The sequence below is a fragment of the Falco cherrug genome, chromosome 1, assembly GCF_023634085.1.
Source record: "Falco cherrug isolate bFalChe1 chromosome 1, bFalChe1.pri, whole genome shotgun sequence".
Classification (NCBI taxonomy): domain Eukaryota; kingdom Metazoa; phylum Chordata; class Aves; order Falconiformes; family Falconidae; genus Falco; species Falco cherrug.
This window is the reverse complement of record NC_073697.1, coordinates 78,534,826-78,550,886: the sequence shown is the minus strand read 5'-3', so window position 1 is coordinate 78,550,886 and position 16,061 is coordinate 78,534,826. Positions and strand designations below refer to the sequence as shown.

The 16,061-nt window shown below is 37.6% G+C and overlaps 1 protein-coding gene across 1 annotated transcript; it reads left to right on the top strand.

The window, feature by feature from the left end:
- PLRG1 (pleiotropic regulator 1) lies at positions 1-15,692 on the top strand. Its single transcript, XM_055716844.1, has 15 exons — positions 1-106; positions 1,869-1,975; positions 2,171-2,313; positions 3,340-3,393; positions 5,015-5,108; positions 5,542-5,632; positions 5,810-5,911; positions 8,095-8,187; positions 8,541-8,690; positions 8,799-8,900; positions 9,383-9,485; positions 10,046-10,154; positions 11,384-11,523; positions 14,293-14,486; positions 15,487-15,692. Exons 1-15 carry the CDS (start codon positions 98-100, stop codon positions 15,544-15,546), a joined length of 1,551 nt encoding a protein of 516 aa, XP_055572819.1. The 5' UTR covers positions 1-97; the 3' UTR covers positions 15,547-15,692.
- Positions 15,693-16,061: the final 369 nt, after the last annotated feature.

Sequence of the window (16,061 nt, the reverse complement as noted above, 5' to 3'; positions counted from 1 at the left end):
CCCGCCATGCGTCACTGCCGGTGCGGCGCGGGGCAGGCGCCGGAAGCGGCTCCATAGCGGCCGGGGCAGCGCCGTGGCGGTGGGGTTGGCCGGCGCCATGGTGGAGGTGAGGGCCGGGGGCGCCCTGGGAGAGACTGGGGAGCGCGGCTGGGGCAGCGGGGCGGTTTGGGGCCGTGAGGGGGCCGGGCCGGGCGGGGGGGAGGCGTGTGCGGGGCGCCGGGCCGCGTCCCCACCCTGGCATCCCCCTCGGTGCGAAAGCGCCGCTGTGGGGATAGATCTTCCTAGTCCTCCCCCCCGCCCCGCCGCGGGGGCAGCGAATGGCCCGCAGGAGGCGAGAGGGGCGTTTCTCGGCGGGGTGAGGGCTGCGGGCTCTGCCTCGGGTGGCCGTGGTGCGGGTTGTGGCACTCCGTGGGTCCGGGGCAGGAGCAGGCAGCCGTGTTGCTTTGCCAGACCGATTACCGGGTGCAGAATTGGTGCTGGGCTCTGGGGAAGTGATGCTGTGCTGCCCAGCCTCCGGTGGCTTACTGGCTTTGTCAGCTAGGCAGTGAAAAGGCCGCTTTTTTGGGGAGGGCTTAGAAGTGAAGCTGGGCAGAAGGCCGCCTGTTTTATAGCCCATGGGGTGAATATAATGCATGTCGAAAAGCAGGTGGTGTTGGCAGGAGTATGTAAGAAGATGCAAAGGCTGCTGCCCCATGCAACGTTATTAGTGTTTTTTTGCAGAAGAGCATCTGTCAAAAAATACTTGTAGATGCTTCTTCCCTATTGGGGAGCCACTGTGTTAACTACTACCATTGTGGTGATTTCAACAGCTGCTAATTACTATTCAGCAGTAATTAGCTGCTGTAATTTTTATCTCTTTCTTCAGATGTATAAAATTCCTAACTCAACTCCAAATGTTGGTTGGGGTTTTTTTTCACTTAATACCTGGACCTTGCAGGAGCTCACTGAGCCAGGGCAAAAACCTTTGTGTAGGTGCTGCAGAGTTAAGAGGGTGACAGCCACTGCAAAATGGGTCAGTGAGCAGAGAAACAACTTCCAGGGCAGGAAAACTGAGCTTAGAGGGCTTAACAAGGAAAGCATCTGTGTAATGAATCTTGAAGGCTGGGCAGTTGAGAGATACCCAGTGCCAAAAGAGATGTACAGTCATGCGGAGAGTTCTGGCTTTGTCCCTAAGCAAGGAGGGTCAGCTTTCTAATGATTTCTTTTTTGTCTGTTGGGAGGAAGATAGTAATAACAAAATAAATCGTGCTGTTTATAAGCAAATGTTCTATATAAGTTAATAGGTTTTTAATTTTGCTTTTTAGTTCCTGAATGGGATTTTAAGTGTGTTTTTGCTTATAGTAACAAACAGAAATTATAAAAGGAAGACCAGTTTTGTCAAGTTTGATCCCAAACTGTGTTGTGCTTATGTAAAGTGGCACTGTGCACAGAAGCTGATGATTGCCCTTGCTCTTTTTATGGTGATAGTGAAGTAAAATTTACAGGAGTGTTTTCAGAATTGGTTACTTTATTGTCTACATAGAAAAACAGAACTGGAAAGGTTGAGGGGAAAAAGCTTGCACGCTCATGGATTTGTCATGTAGATGCCAGTGCAGAAAGTTTGATCAAAGTTTTTGTCTTGCTTTTCAAAGTCCTGGCAGTTTCCAAGAAAGGGAGTGTTATTTTGAGTAAATATTGCATTAGAACAATTAACGCATAACATTTTTTTAGTTTTCAAGAAGAGTGGTGTTTTCTGTTAACTAAATAGTGCTATGTCATCTAACAGTACTGAAGTCTGAAATTGCAGCTCAGTAAAATTTATGTTTCAGTTTTCAATTTTTCATTTAATTGTGTCCAAATGTATTTAAATATTCTTTTCATTATTTTAGGAAGTGCAGAAGCATTCTGTGCACACGCTTGTGTTCAGATCTCTGAAAAGAACCCATGATATGTTTGTAGCTGATAATGCCAAGCCTATCCCGTTAGATGAAGAAAGGTAAGTACTGCACTCAGTGAAGTTTTAAACTATGTTAGTGATTGCTCCATCCAAGGCAAAAGTTCAGGTGTTTCTATAGAGTTAACAGGATAGTCTTCAGGTAAGAAAAATATTAGAGTTGTAAAGTATGTGATATAAAACCTCCTTTAAAATATTTCAAAACTTAATCAGGATTATGGTTATGTCTTCCAACAGTCACAAAGTAAAGATGGCAGTCAAGCTGCGTACAGAGTATGGCTCAGTGTTACACATGCCTACTCTTAAGGAAAACTTGAGAGAGAAAGGAGGCCCAAACACTGGGGATCCCTATGGACACAAACAGTATTCTGGAAATCAAGGTTAGTTTGCTCTTAGAGGTATATTTGTCCTTAGGTTTTTTTTTGGAACAGTCTCACTGGTGTAGAATCTGAAGAGTGCAGTCCATTCTCGATCTACTGGACATAAATATGGAAATCAAAATACATTTTTTTGATTGTTTGTTATTTTTTCTGGCTTAGGTCCATAGGAGGTAAGTGATTCAAAACAAGGAGGAAGTTGGTTTTAACAAAGTAGTGATAGCATGCTGTGGAATTTTTACAGTAATTCATTAGTTGAAAGAGTAATTTGTATGATAACATGAATATGTGCTATACTTAAGTGCTAGAAAGAGATGAGTGATGTATTTCTCGTTTTTACAAGTTCATGATGGTCGAGGACAAGTTCTTCTGTTGTTTTAAGTTTTTCATTTTGTTTCATAGAATCTTTTCAGACTTGCTTTTGCTGTGCAGTTATTAAACCAGAAAACCTTTGTTTTAAATCTGCATGTTTTTTTCAGTCTATATTTGGTTATATATAAAATGTGGACATGTTAGGTAGATCCCATATGGAAACATCTCTTCTAAAGAGTGCCAAATGTTGCCTTATTTTGGTTGAGATTTTTTTTTTCTCATATTATTTTATCTGGAAGTATTCTGAAAGTGAAAGATGTTGAGAGATAATTAAATTCTTCTAAGAAAAGAACCTTTTCCTTTCCTGGTAAAACAGTCAGTTGTTATGACTAGCTTACCTTTCAGACATGTGTGCTATTTGTGTACATGGATCCTTTTCTGCTATACTTACTTCAGAAGTCCGTATGGGGATTTTTCTCGAGAGGCCCTCTTGGTAAGAGGTAGCCTCACCATTTTAAAAATGTTTTTTTACTGTTGAGTTTTAGAAAACTGAGATAACCAGAACAAATTAATGAAAATAAGAAATGCCTGAGTGCAATGCTTTAGAAGTGGTGGCTTCTGCTATGTATATGACCTGCTCTGTTTATTTCCTGTTTAAGCACATAATTTACAGTACAGTATAGAGTGTAATTATTAATACAACATTTTGTTCTTTAGGACAAGAACTTGAGTATATGATAACTGGTACACATCCATACCCACCTGGGCCTGGTAAGTAAAATTCTGTGAGTGTTTTCTAGGGTTTTTTTGCTTCCTGTAAGAAGAAGGCATCCTCCATCCTAGCAGGAGCAGTCTTCTTGTTGCTGTGAATCTATACCTGATAGTAGTGGGAAATGCCATTCAGGTCTTTCATAGTACTGAGGCACAGAGTTTGGTGGCTGATGAGTGTTCTGGGATAGGAGGTAGGAGGCGGGTTTAGGTGCAGATGCAGTGTCTTCTCACTAAGCCTCAGTGGATGTGAGCTTGCTGTGAGATGGTAATTAATTTACGTGAGATTTCATTGGCTGTGGTATCATCACAAAAATGTTCTAAAAATCTCCTCTCTGATATTGTGCCTCTTGGAGAACTTGCAGGGACCCACAGGTCTCTGCTGCCTCCAGTATTGTGGCAGGAGCTGCTCTTAGAATTTTGTTGTGAACAAATGTGGGGGTTGTCTAGCTTGAAGGAAATTGAATAACAAGAGGGGATGTATCCTGCTTTTCATCACCAGAGCAGAAAGCTATAGGTATTACTACCTTGTTCTGAGAAAGAGACATTAGGGTCTAATAATTTTAGTGTCATTTTGTTTTGTCCGTGCTTGGAAGGGCTACATTTCTGTGTTGTTACATTGGCCTTTACTAATTGTCACTGGTATTGATCAGTCCTGCTCTGTTCTTTCGGCAGTTCAGTCTTAGCTGCTGATCTTTTACTGTTAGTGCTTAAGTTTATTACAAGTATAGTGAAAAATCTGTTGTGGTGTGATTTCTGAGATAGCAAATATGAGTCTTCAGTGGACCCTTAGCCATTAAAAAAATGTGCATAGTTGCCTCTAGCTGCGGGGTCAGGGCTTCTGCTGACAAAACAGAGGTTTCATCAAGTTCAGTGTTCCTGTAATAGAATCAAGATATGTCAGGGTTAAAAAATTAGATTTATTTTGTTGTTTCTTGTTTTAACCTGAGCATCTGTCCCAAATACTGTTTTTGCCAGAACTTTGGTGAGGAAAAGAAATAGAGAAATAGGAGAAATTCACTAGTCTGTACCAAAACTTATTTAAAAAATAAAAACAAAGAGTTTTTAAATTAAAAAAAAGTGATCTGCTGTTCTTAGGATGAGGTTATAAATCGTAAGTTGTAGTCTGAAATTCTCACTTCAGTAGGACTGAACCTTTTGTAGTTCAGACACCACTGCACGATGCCAACCGCCACATAGGCATGGCATAATAAACAGCACTAAAGGACCTAAGTTAGCAAATGCTTCTCAAGATCATGTTTATTGCTGCAATGTTTTGATTTCCATAGTAGTTGAAGCTGGGTAGGAAGATGGATGCTGCTTCTACTTAAGACTTTTTTAGTTTCCAATGACAGAATCCTACTGTTTTCTACTCTAGAAATTGTGTACCTACATGTGTAGTAGAATCAAGCTGGAAAGGATTTGGGCCAAAATAAAAATTGTGATCATTTGACTTGCATGTGAAGAGCAGTGTCGTTGAATGGTGGGATTTAATATTACAGGAGCGTGACAAGCCCTTGTTTGCAGATGTATGTATATATGTGTGTCTGTATAACAAACTTTTCTGGATTATTTTTTTTTTAAAGAGTTGTCTTTGCTTTTGCTGTGTTATTTTTTTTCCAAGGTGTGGCTCTGACAGCAGATACTAAGGTCCAGAGGATGCCTAGTGAATCTGCAGCACAGTCCTTAGCTGTAGCGCTTCCTGCTTCTCAGTCCAGGTACTGCTTTGTTACTTCCTTAACACTTCTGTTATATATGGGAATTTCAAGGCAGAACACAGAAGTCAGGATAAGAGCTACTTTTGTGTATTCTGAATGTTTTATAAAATGTTTAAAGAAACTACTTTTAGTGTGGCCAGGCATAATTTTTCTGTACGCTTTTTTTTTTTTTTCCCTTGGATGTCATGTGAGGCAATGGGCAGAACTTGGAACAAGGGAAATTCTCTTTAGATAGAAAAGAAAAGAAAGTGAGGCTTTGTTTGTGGGCGTCTTTTACCTTGAAATGGTCAGCACTGGAACAGGTTGCTCAGAGAGGTTGTGGAGTCTCCATCCTTGGAGGTGTGCAATATTTGACTGGATGCAGCCCTGTGACACTGTATCACTTGGTAAAGAAAGTTGATTCCAATTCATCAACTATTTTCATTCAATGTAGGTTGGATGCAAATCGGACAGCTGCTGGTGTGGGTGATATTTACAGACATGCTGGAATATCTGAGCGTTCGCAGCCTCCTGGGGTGTCTGTGGTGAGTTTGTTGCACATCTAATGTGGTAGTGTTCACATTGCTTCAGGATTAATTTGTGCGTTGTGTGTTGCTTGGCTAAATTTAATCTGTGTTGCGATGTCAGAGTGAAGAGGCTTTAGATTTTAAACAATGAGGTGAGTTACAAAGCGTAAGAGTAACCTTCCTTTTAATTTACAGGCTATGGTGGAAGCTGGTGGAAACAAAAATTCTGCGTTAATGGCAAAGAAGGCTCCAACCATGCCCAAACCTCAGTGGCATCCACCTTGGAAACTGTACAGAGTAAGTTACAAATGTATTGCGTGAATGTGCATGTAAAAGTAAATTAACATTTTATGTTTTATAAAGACTTCAAAGCATAATTTTTCTTCTCATTCTCAAAAATGAAATCAAATGAAAAGTGATTGCAACACTCACCCCTTAAATAGCAGAGATTAGATTACACATATTTTTCTTTCTACTTACTAAATTATTTTGTGAATATTATTAATTTTACACTTTTGTTTACATAGGTGCAGCTGTATTATGATAAATCTGTTACAGAGTTTGGTTTTTTCCTTTCTAGTCAGATTCTTTGGTAGAGGAACCTAAAGACAAGGTGCAAAATTTGAAACTAGTAATGTGTTAAAGTAGTACTCTAGCAACATTAGTGTAATGAAATTGTCTCCAAAAACGCTTAAAGGCAGTCAGTGTCTGAATCAGCCAGACTTCTTTTGCTTGCGATGAAAATGGGGAAGAACAGCTGAATACTTTTAATTGGAAATTATGTCTGCAGTTTAGCTTGCTCAACTTCTAGTCTTGTTTTTGAATTAGTCTAACTTACCTTTTAATTTTCTTGGGAATAATAATAGCCATTCCTACAAAATCTCATGTCATCTTTAAACGTTTTGGTGATGAGTATGGCAAGGTAGCTAAGTTGAAGGGGAAAGTCTCTTAAGCATATATATCTGTTGAAAGCATATGTATCTTTTAACTTCAGGTGGCAACTGTTTGAATGTGTATGTTGGTTTTTTTTCTAAGGAGCTGATTCTTACTTTGAAATTTAAGCAACTTCATACTTTGAGAAAGCCTAACATTCCTAAGATAATATTCACCCTTCCTTGATATTTAAAAATCTCATGCTCTAGTATCAGAAGTGTATTGTTTTAACACTGTTGAATCTAAATCTAGCACTATGTGTAGGTATTAAGGCTAACCTCGAAAAGTAATTTTTCAAAGAAACTCTTGACCTCAAAGGAATATATAGATTTTCTAAATAAAGCAGTATTGGAATGTGCTCTATAAAAATTAAGGCAAATGCCATTTGAATAAAATGGCACTAGAATGAACTTCTGAGAGTTTTAAGGTAAACAAATGAAAAATGTGTACTTGTTAGGAGCACTTTCTTTTTGGAGAGAGACTGTAAATATCATTTAAGTCACTGTACTAATTCTACATTTAAACAGTTTTAGTGGAGGTTTGCTGTCAATATCCTTGCTCAACAGGACAAAGCTTGCTCTAGCAATTTGGAAATGGAAGCATAGCTGGAACAGCAAATGTGGGTTTCATCTGTTACTTAACATCTGCATTTTAACTGGTCTTCCTAAGCTTGAAGTAATTTATGACAGATGGGGACTTAAAATAGTTTGAATTAATTATTTCATTGATTTCTCCTATGGAAATGCCTGTTTCTGTTCCTAGACTAGGAAGAAATTAGACCACTATCTAAAATCTGTGTGGCTGTGGTCTCATCTGGTCAGAAGAATCCACTTTAGCTTTCCAGAGTATTTCTGCCTAAGGACTTTTGTGCTTTTTAGATCTTTTGAAATGAGCTGTGGTACGGTATGTGTCATATGACATCAAGTGAAACCAAATACAGGTTTTGATTTTGGTTGTCTGACTTCAGAGAGATTAGAGAAACAGAAAGACTGCTGCATGCAAGTCGTGTATTGGTGGAGCTTTTCTTGTGAGATCAGTCTGCAGTGTTTTGTTATCAGAAAGTTTCTGACATAACTCATATTACCCCTTATTTGGGGAAAAGGAGGTGGTGTTGTTTTATTTATTATATGGCAATGGGATTTAATAGCCCAGATTTTATATAATTGCTCTTTATTTTTGTATAAGCATTATACAGCAGCGTAAGGAACTTGTGCCTGAATACAGTCTTTCTCTGCAAAGCCTCAAGAGTTGAGCCACATTGTTACAGACTTCAGAAGGGTTTGAAAACGTTACTTATAGGAGCAGGGTCTTTCTGTATTGCAAGTTCCCCAAGTCTGGTGTATGACATGTAAATTTCCAGTAGTCTCTTCATTTAGCTAAAGTAGAAATCAAGCCCTTTTCAGAGCTAATTTCACGTATGACTTCTTGGGAACTATGCATTTCTTGCTGAATACTAACATATTGTTACAGTGTTGGAGAATGAAAATTATATTAACAGATGTATGTGTATTATTTCAGTTTTAGAAAAATGTTTGTTTTTTCTAAAGGTTATCAGTGGTCACCTGGGCTGGGTGAGATGTATTGCAGTAGAACCAGGAAATCAGTGGTTTGTAACTGGCTCTGCTGACAGAACCATAAAGGTAAGAGGTTTGAAGAAATCACTGACATAGTTTGTGGGGGCTTGGTGTTTTTTGTGTTCTTTTTATTTAAAAAAAAGTCTTCAGCCCTTGGAAACAAATTCTTGGTTAGTGCTTGCAGAATAATGAACTGCGGAACATTTTTACTACCTGTATTATTTTATTGCCTAGTCATAAAGGATTTGTTGATACTTTTTGAGATTTCACTTACTACATGGCAAGAGCCGGAGATCAAATGTTTGTTATTGTAATTTTAAACTTGTAACTGATCCTGCTGCATTTTCTCTGGGCTCTTTACCCAGACTATCACTGTGTAGCTTTTACCTGTCTACCTCAAAATACCTATTTTGGTGCAGATTTGGGACCTCGCTAGTGGCAAATTGAAATTGTCTTTGACGGGACACATCAGTACTGTACGAGGGGTGATAGTAAGTGCAAGAAGTCCATACCTCTTCTCTTGTGGAGAAGATAAACAAGTGAAATGCTGGGATCTTGAATACAATAAGGTAAGTTGTCATTTCTTTTATTTGAATTCATTGATAGTGGCAAATATAAAAAGCATTTTGAATGTTCTTTCAAATATCCAGTTTAGTGTGTGTGTTTTGTTCATCTAGGTTATCAGGCATTACCATGGTCATCTAAGTGCTGTCTATGGTTTAGACTTGCATCCAACAATAGATGTACTGGTAACGTGCAGCAGAGATTCAACAGCGCGAGTAAGTATAGCATTGTTACCTTTTAACATCTTAATATGTCATTCTGTTTCAATGTCTTCCATTTGTAAAAGTGAATACTTACCAAATGTTAACATGAATCAAAATGAAAATCCTAAGATCATTTATGTTAGCTTTGTCTTCCATTGTTGATAAAACTGAATCGCAAATACACAAAAATGCATCAATTCAGGATGTTTTATTTCTTAATTTAGTAGGTAGACTACATAGTGTATATATAGGATCACTTAGTATTTAGAAGATGGTATGGTTCTTATGGTGAATTTGTTACTTGTATGTCTGGAAATTCAGTGCCAGGCTCTTTGCTCCCCTTGAAATTTGCCAGCTGAGGCAGTTGTGTGGTGAATTGTTGGATGAAAAATACAGCCTAAATGTATAAATTATAAACAATAATAGTGCCTAAAATAAGTTGAATATGCACCTGTTACTGACCCCTGACTGACTGACTGACTTTGAATTCATAGATTTGGGATGTAAGGACGAAAGCCAGTGTGCACACACTATCAGGACACACAAATGCGGTAGCAACAGTGAAGTGCCAAGCTGCAGAACCACAAATTATTACAGGTATAGCGGGCATGGCTTCACAAGTAATTGAAAAACCTAATCATTAATGTATTTTTTCAGTAATTGTGAGGTTCATGATGATTTTGTTAATTTACTCAATTTCACTTACTAGTTTTCTACTTAAAATGGGCCATGCAATGGTTATTTCATAGTATTACTGGTATGTTTAAGCAAATGTAGCTATGCATTGTTTGAATGCTTTTCTGCACTGCCTTTGTTGCTGGTGTTTACGGTTTTTGTTTAATATGTATTGAGACTTGCATTTTCTGTGCTATTTCACAGTTCTCCTAGTTCAGTTAAGAAGAGTCCAGTACCATGGTTAAATACAAAGTGCATCATCTTTCCCTCTGCGTAACTACTTAGTTGTTGAATTTCAAACTGTATAAAAAGACTATTACAACACAGCATCTTTCTCATCTGAGGTGGTGTTAATATCATATTTTTATAACAAGCATAATATTTTTCTCTATTGCATATAAAGTTTTGGTTGCCTTGTTAAATTAATGGTGATAAATTGATATGGTGATTTCTACTAGTTTTTTATTTTCTTTTCATTGTAGGCAGTCATGATACTACCATACGGCTCTGGGATTTAGTGGCAGGAAAAACTCGTGTTACTTTAACAAATCACAAGAAATCTGTAAGAGCAGTAGTGCTACATCCAAGACAGTAAGTCATCCTCATTGTTTTACACTTTCACAGTTCGGAACGTTGGGTGTGACAGCAAAGCCAATGTCAGTGATGATTTAGAATGGTGGGGCATAATAATGTGAAAAAGTAAGGGATTTTTATTGAATGTGGTTCACTGCACAAGACATTGCAATATAACTGGCCTTAAATTTCTTGTGAATATTTAATCTTTGAAGCAGGTGTTGATGGAAGTGCTCTGAATTTAGATGCTACATTTTGATGCATTAACTGGTGCTTGTTCAGATAAATCCCCATGAAAACAATGTAGAAAAGGAATTCACATAGAACTGCAATACTTCTGCACTTTTAGTATTTTAAAATTAAATTTTGTTAGTGCATAAATTCAAAATCTTTGATATGAATAAATTCTGATCCAATATGTGTGCTTGAAAAACTGTAAAAATCTTGTGATATGCTTGTTAGCTATAGTAGAGAAATGTCCTAGTTTTATTTATATGCTGAAAAAAAAAATCTGGTTTGTTTCATCTGTCATACCTGTTTGAAAATAAACTTCAAGTGTTCTTATCAAGCAGTAGCAACTGTCAGCCTAGACTTTTTTTATATTTTGCAATTTCTATATTGTAATATTTCAGTATTTTGTACTATTATTTTTTTTAATTCAAGGATCTATTAAGTAGTCAGCAAATTGCTTAGACATTTTGACGGTTGAAAGTATTCTTACAGTCTTTTGCATGTGCCACCTAAATAACCTTTGTAACTGCTTGCATATGTTAAAATGAGGGATTTGATTATTACAGGGTAACTCAGTAACAAATTATCTTTTATAGTTCATTTTTTTTGCAGTTCTTTATCTTTGGCTGTGTAGTTTTGGAAGACTAGCTAATACTGGGTTTTTTTGTTTGGGGTTTGCTTTTTTTGTGATACCTTTGCTGATAATGCCCTGAAAATTTGCCAGAATAACAACTGACAAGAAATTAATGTGCATATTTAATATTTGTTTGCATATTAAAAATCCTATATGGCATAGGATTTCTATTTAGCTAGTCTGTGGAACAGAAAGGAAACAGAAATAGGTAATTCATGACTTTCATAAAATTGCTTCATTTTATGTGAAGTGAAAATGTCAGAAAAGCAGTTTTAGTATTAAGTAACTTTGAAACTAGCTTTTAACAGTAGTTTCAATGAAGGATGTTTGCCATTTCTACAGCTATTTTGAACTTTAATATACTGTGCTTATTTTCTTTCAGTTACACGTTTGCATCTGGTTCTCCAGATAATATTAAGCAGTGGAAGTTCCCAGATGGAAACTTCATTCAGAACCTCTCTGGTCACAATGCTATTATCAACACGCTGGCTGTAAATTCTGATGGTGTTCTGGTCTCAGGAGGTAAAAATGAGAAGTATATGTTCCTATTTCCCCTCTCACTCTGTGTATGTATGGCTGGAGGTCCTTGGACGAAGATGTTCACTGAGCTTTCCTTTATCTGGGCCTATAATCCTGCTACAGCATACAATGTCATTTCATAGTGAGTAGGGCCACTTCTGTCTTGGGTGTCAGAGCTGCATGCACAAAAATGCACTTGAAAGGACTTGTGATGTGCTGCAAGGAAGAGGTTTCCTCCTCTTAGTTGGCTGCTGCCGCAAGGCTGCAGAGTCCATCCTCTATGAATCTCTTCATCATTCGTGTCCCCTCAGGAGTTGTGTGGGAACTGGAAGCTGCCTGGGAGACATCTGATTCTTTGGCTTCTCTTAGTAACGTGCTGATGCCGTGAGAATGGATAGAGGATATAGGAACACCTTGCTAAAGCTTGCTGTACCATTTAAATGTGAACTCTTCCCTGTTCTTTATGCAGCACAAGTGCATTGGTTCAGTTGTCTCAAAGTTTCTTGCACACTTTTTCTGATGTTATCTTTGTGTTTAAAAGATTGATAGCTAATCTCCAAATTTTCTTTGGCTCTGTGAATCAAACCCATGCTTACTTAGTGACATTGTATGTTTGTGTCCTGAAATTAAGAAACTAACCACTTGGCTCCAGTACCTATGGGGAGATTTTTTTTTTCTGTTGTGACACCTGGATTTAATTCTTTCACTCAAAAGCTTCAAGAATTTAAGAATCATCTGATATGTTAGAGTATTGCTAGTGGCCTGTGAGCCCCCAAAGTCCTAGAGCTATTAGTTTGTAGTCACATGTCTGTGTGGTGGGGGTGGGAGGAGAATCCTGAATGCTTACTGTATCTGATCATGATTAATTTTTGGTAGCATTTTTCGTATTAGTTACCCAAGCACCATAATTAAAAATATTTTATTGGAAGTATGTGTTACTAGAACTATAATCTGTGATGTTTCTGAGAGTTTTGTTTGGATAAGACAAAGCATGTATGTAGGCCTTTTTTAGTGACAAGCTTTTTTGAAAGTACCTTCTAGAAATCCCAACTGCATTCAGATCTTTCCATTAAGTCATTGTGATACGTAGTAGGGAGATGGTAAGTGTGTTTTTAATGTAGATGCTGTTATAAACAGGAAATAGTAAACAGTATGGAAAAAGGAAGTGCTAATTTTACAACTCAAGAGCTGAGCTCTAGAGAAATGGTCCAAGATTGCATGGGAAAACAGAGTTAAATCAGGAGCTTAAACCCAAATCTCTGAGGTCCTAAACCAGTTGTTTAATTACAAGATTGTCCTGAGAGAGCTCTGGCAGCCAGAGGCAAGTGAATTAGGAGGCTAGACAGTATTGCTCCATATGATTTACAGAGCCTGAGTTTTCACCTCTTGGTTTTGCTTGTCTATTCTTTTGGGTAGTTGTAAACAAGGATGGGACTCAATTCACAGCATTTTACATGATAAACCAGTTTAAGACAGATCCATGAATTTGCAGCAACAGATACTTATGAAAAACATATCTATGTTTGTAACCAGAGCATTAAAAAAAAAAAAAGTAAAAGTTAAGTTACACTTTGGAACACTGAAGTGCATTTGGTCCCATGTGCTCTTGGTCCCACTGGATACAGCATGCCCTGTAGGGTAAGGATGTGGAACAAGGTGGGAATGCGCTAAGCAGGAGTCAGAAGATAACTTATATTGTCAGCTTACCCTGGTCATGTTTTCAAGGATGTATAAAGGGAGCCCTTGATTTTAAAACTTGGATAAAGCTCCGTTTGACAATGGGCACGTTCATAGTGAGAACAAGAACTTGACAAAATACTGGACTGGGCTCATATTTCTATAGTCTTTTGAAGACACTTTTCAGAAGTCTTTCTAGGACTGTTTTGTGTTAGTGGTAGTTGAGGCTCTAGAAAAACTTGTTCCTTCTCTGCATAAAACCCCCTCACGTTTTAGTAATATTATTTGAGACTTTTTTAAAAAATAAAATTTGAATATTGATTTTCCCCTCTTTACGTCTTTGTACTATCTACAGCAACTTCAAAGAAGTTGGTGCTGAATTAAAATGAGTTGAAGTTACCTTAGAGTATTTTACTGTAGAAACACCTTTCTTGAAATATCTGGATTTCTTTTCTAGCCGGCAGCTGTGGAGAAGCTTTTAATAGATCTGATTTGGCTGGGTAGTGCTTTGGAAGCCTGCTGGGTTTTGTACCTGAAAAATTACATTGAGCGCATCCTTCTGAATATGGAGTTCAGATTGCTTTGAATACCCTGTAGCTGATGCCAATAGCAGAAATACTGGCAGTGATTTAAACTTTACTTGAAATAGAACATCTGCAAACGTTAAGCTGATTTCCCATTACAGACTCGTTAATGTCTGTAATCTTTTTGACAGGGTGATGCCTCTGTTCAGCTTTAGTGGAGCTACCAAAGAGGGAGCTTGATACACAGAATGCCAGTACTTGCAGTCCCTGCAAAGCAACTTGCTGCACTTGCCTTGTAATGTAGTCTGTCATCTCTGTCTGGGTTATCTGATGCAAAATTGGATGACATTCGGAGGAAGCTTCCATTAACTGCCTTAAACAAGATCGGCCTTAACTAAGAAGAAATCCAGTAGAAAATAATAAAACTTGTAGGGTGTACTGAGCTATTCTAAATCAATGTTATAGCTGATGTATTCCTGGTGTATTAATTAGTTTTTCATGATACTGTTTTAGAAAACCAATAGAAATCAACTGGTTAAAATAACTAAGTAAGTTTGTTTGTTTGTTCTAGCTGATAATGGTACTATGCATCTTTGGGACTGGAGAACTGGATACAATTTCCAGAGGGTACACGCAGCTGTGCAGCCAGGCTCTTTGGACAGTGAATCTGGAATATTTGCTTGTGTTTTTGATCAGTCAGAAAGCAGATTGCTAACTGCTGAAGCTGATAAAACCATAAAAGTATACAAAGAAGATGATACTGCGGTATGTCAAAGTGTCTTTTTAATGTATTTTCATGAAATTAAAACATTTTGAACAAATACAACACATATCAGCAAGGAACGTGCACAGGCTTGTGTAATCCATTTTTTTGAAGTTTGAAAGCAATGTGTATGTAATGAAGTTAAAAGGACAGTAGCTAGTTTCTGCATTCCTGATTTCTTACACTGTACTATAGTACAAGTAAGTCCCAGGTGTGTCAACTCTTCTGCAGAAGTCCTGTGTGATGAGGCGTGGAGAAATCTAATACAGTAATGTACATTGCGTTTTGAATCCAATAGGGAACTGTGTGCAGCTGTATTGATTAAAACATGGGAATTAGCAGAAAGATTACATTTTAAAGATTTATTGTACTTCTGTATATTATCTAGATAAGTCATTTGCCTTGACAGCTTTTAGACTTCAGAATAAATAGCTTATTTTAAAACTTAATCTCAAATCTGAATCCATTTACTAATGGAGAAGACAGTAGATTAGTTTATCAGAATATGTCTTCAATATAAAGGATGTAAGGATATTTTTTTTTTTAAACCTTGGAATTTTTGCATTGAGTTAGACTCGGAGCAACTCTTAGATATAAAGGAATAAGGAAAGTTTTACCATTTTGCCATTGGGCAAACTGGACTATGACATCTGCCGATACTGATACAGATATCGCTGGAAGGACTGTCTCTGGAATTCCTGTTCCTATGCTTTGATCACTGCAGTGTTTCTGAAATGCCGTTGGCAACCTGATTTTTATCCTTGTTGTGGGAGAAAAAAACCCAACCCAACAACCACCACTAGAACAAGTAACATACTTCAGACAGTGGGATGGTATAAAATTTCATATGAGTAAATTACTTGCGCAGTAGATTAGGTAATTAGTCTTACGTATGAAATAGAGTATATATACAATGTGAGTAATATTTGCAACTAAACCCTAATTACAAGTTAATTTCAAGTTAAAAATAATCCTTATGAGATTTCTCTTTCTTCCCTTTAGACTGAAGAAACTCATCCTGTCAGCTGGAAACCAGAAATTATCAAGAGAAAGCGATTTTAGTGCGGCAACATACTTATGCTGTAGTTTTGTTTTGGCTTTCCTGAGAGCATTCAGTCACATTTTGTTCTGCCTAGAACAGCAGAGCAGTAAGTCGGCTAAGTCATTGCTATTTCAACATGTTTTATAATAAATTGTATTTCTCTTTCCTTTTGTCGTTTTTTGGTGTGGTCCCAGCAAACCAGTTGCAGCTGTTAACTTTCTCTTTGTGGAGCATGTATAGTTCATGAAAACGATAGATGTGCAGGTGGTTACTTTTTTATATGAATCCATTGAGTCTAAGTCTAAAAATACTTTGAGCCAGGTTTTCTGAAAGATCCTTGCTTGACTCCAGAAGTTAATTGCAAGTTTATGCATGGAAGCCATCTTCTGGGGATTTCTTGAGTGACACTTACAGATTTTACAAGAGTGTTGTTCACTATACATATTCTAAGTATATACCAGAAATGGTACAGTATAAATATGTTAAATTAGAGAGTAATAGAGAAAGAAACAGGACAATATAATCATAGTGGAAC

What these genes read in the sequence shown, in the direction of transcription:
- PLRG1 (XM_055716844.1), top strand. An exon ending in CTTCCTGCTTCTCAGTCCAG is followed by an intron (nt 5,109 to 5,541) that starts GTACTGCTTTGT and finishes CATTCAATGTAG; the next exon opens with GTTGGATGCAAATCGGACAG. An exon ending in AGAACCACAAATTATTACAG is followed by an intron (nt 9,486 to 10,045) that starts GTATAGCGGGCA and finishes TTTTCATTGTAG; the next exon opens with GCAGTCATGATACTACCATA.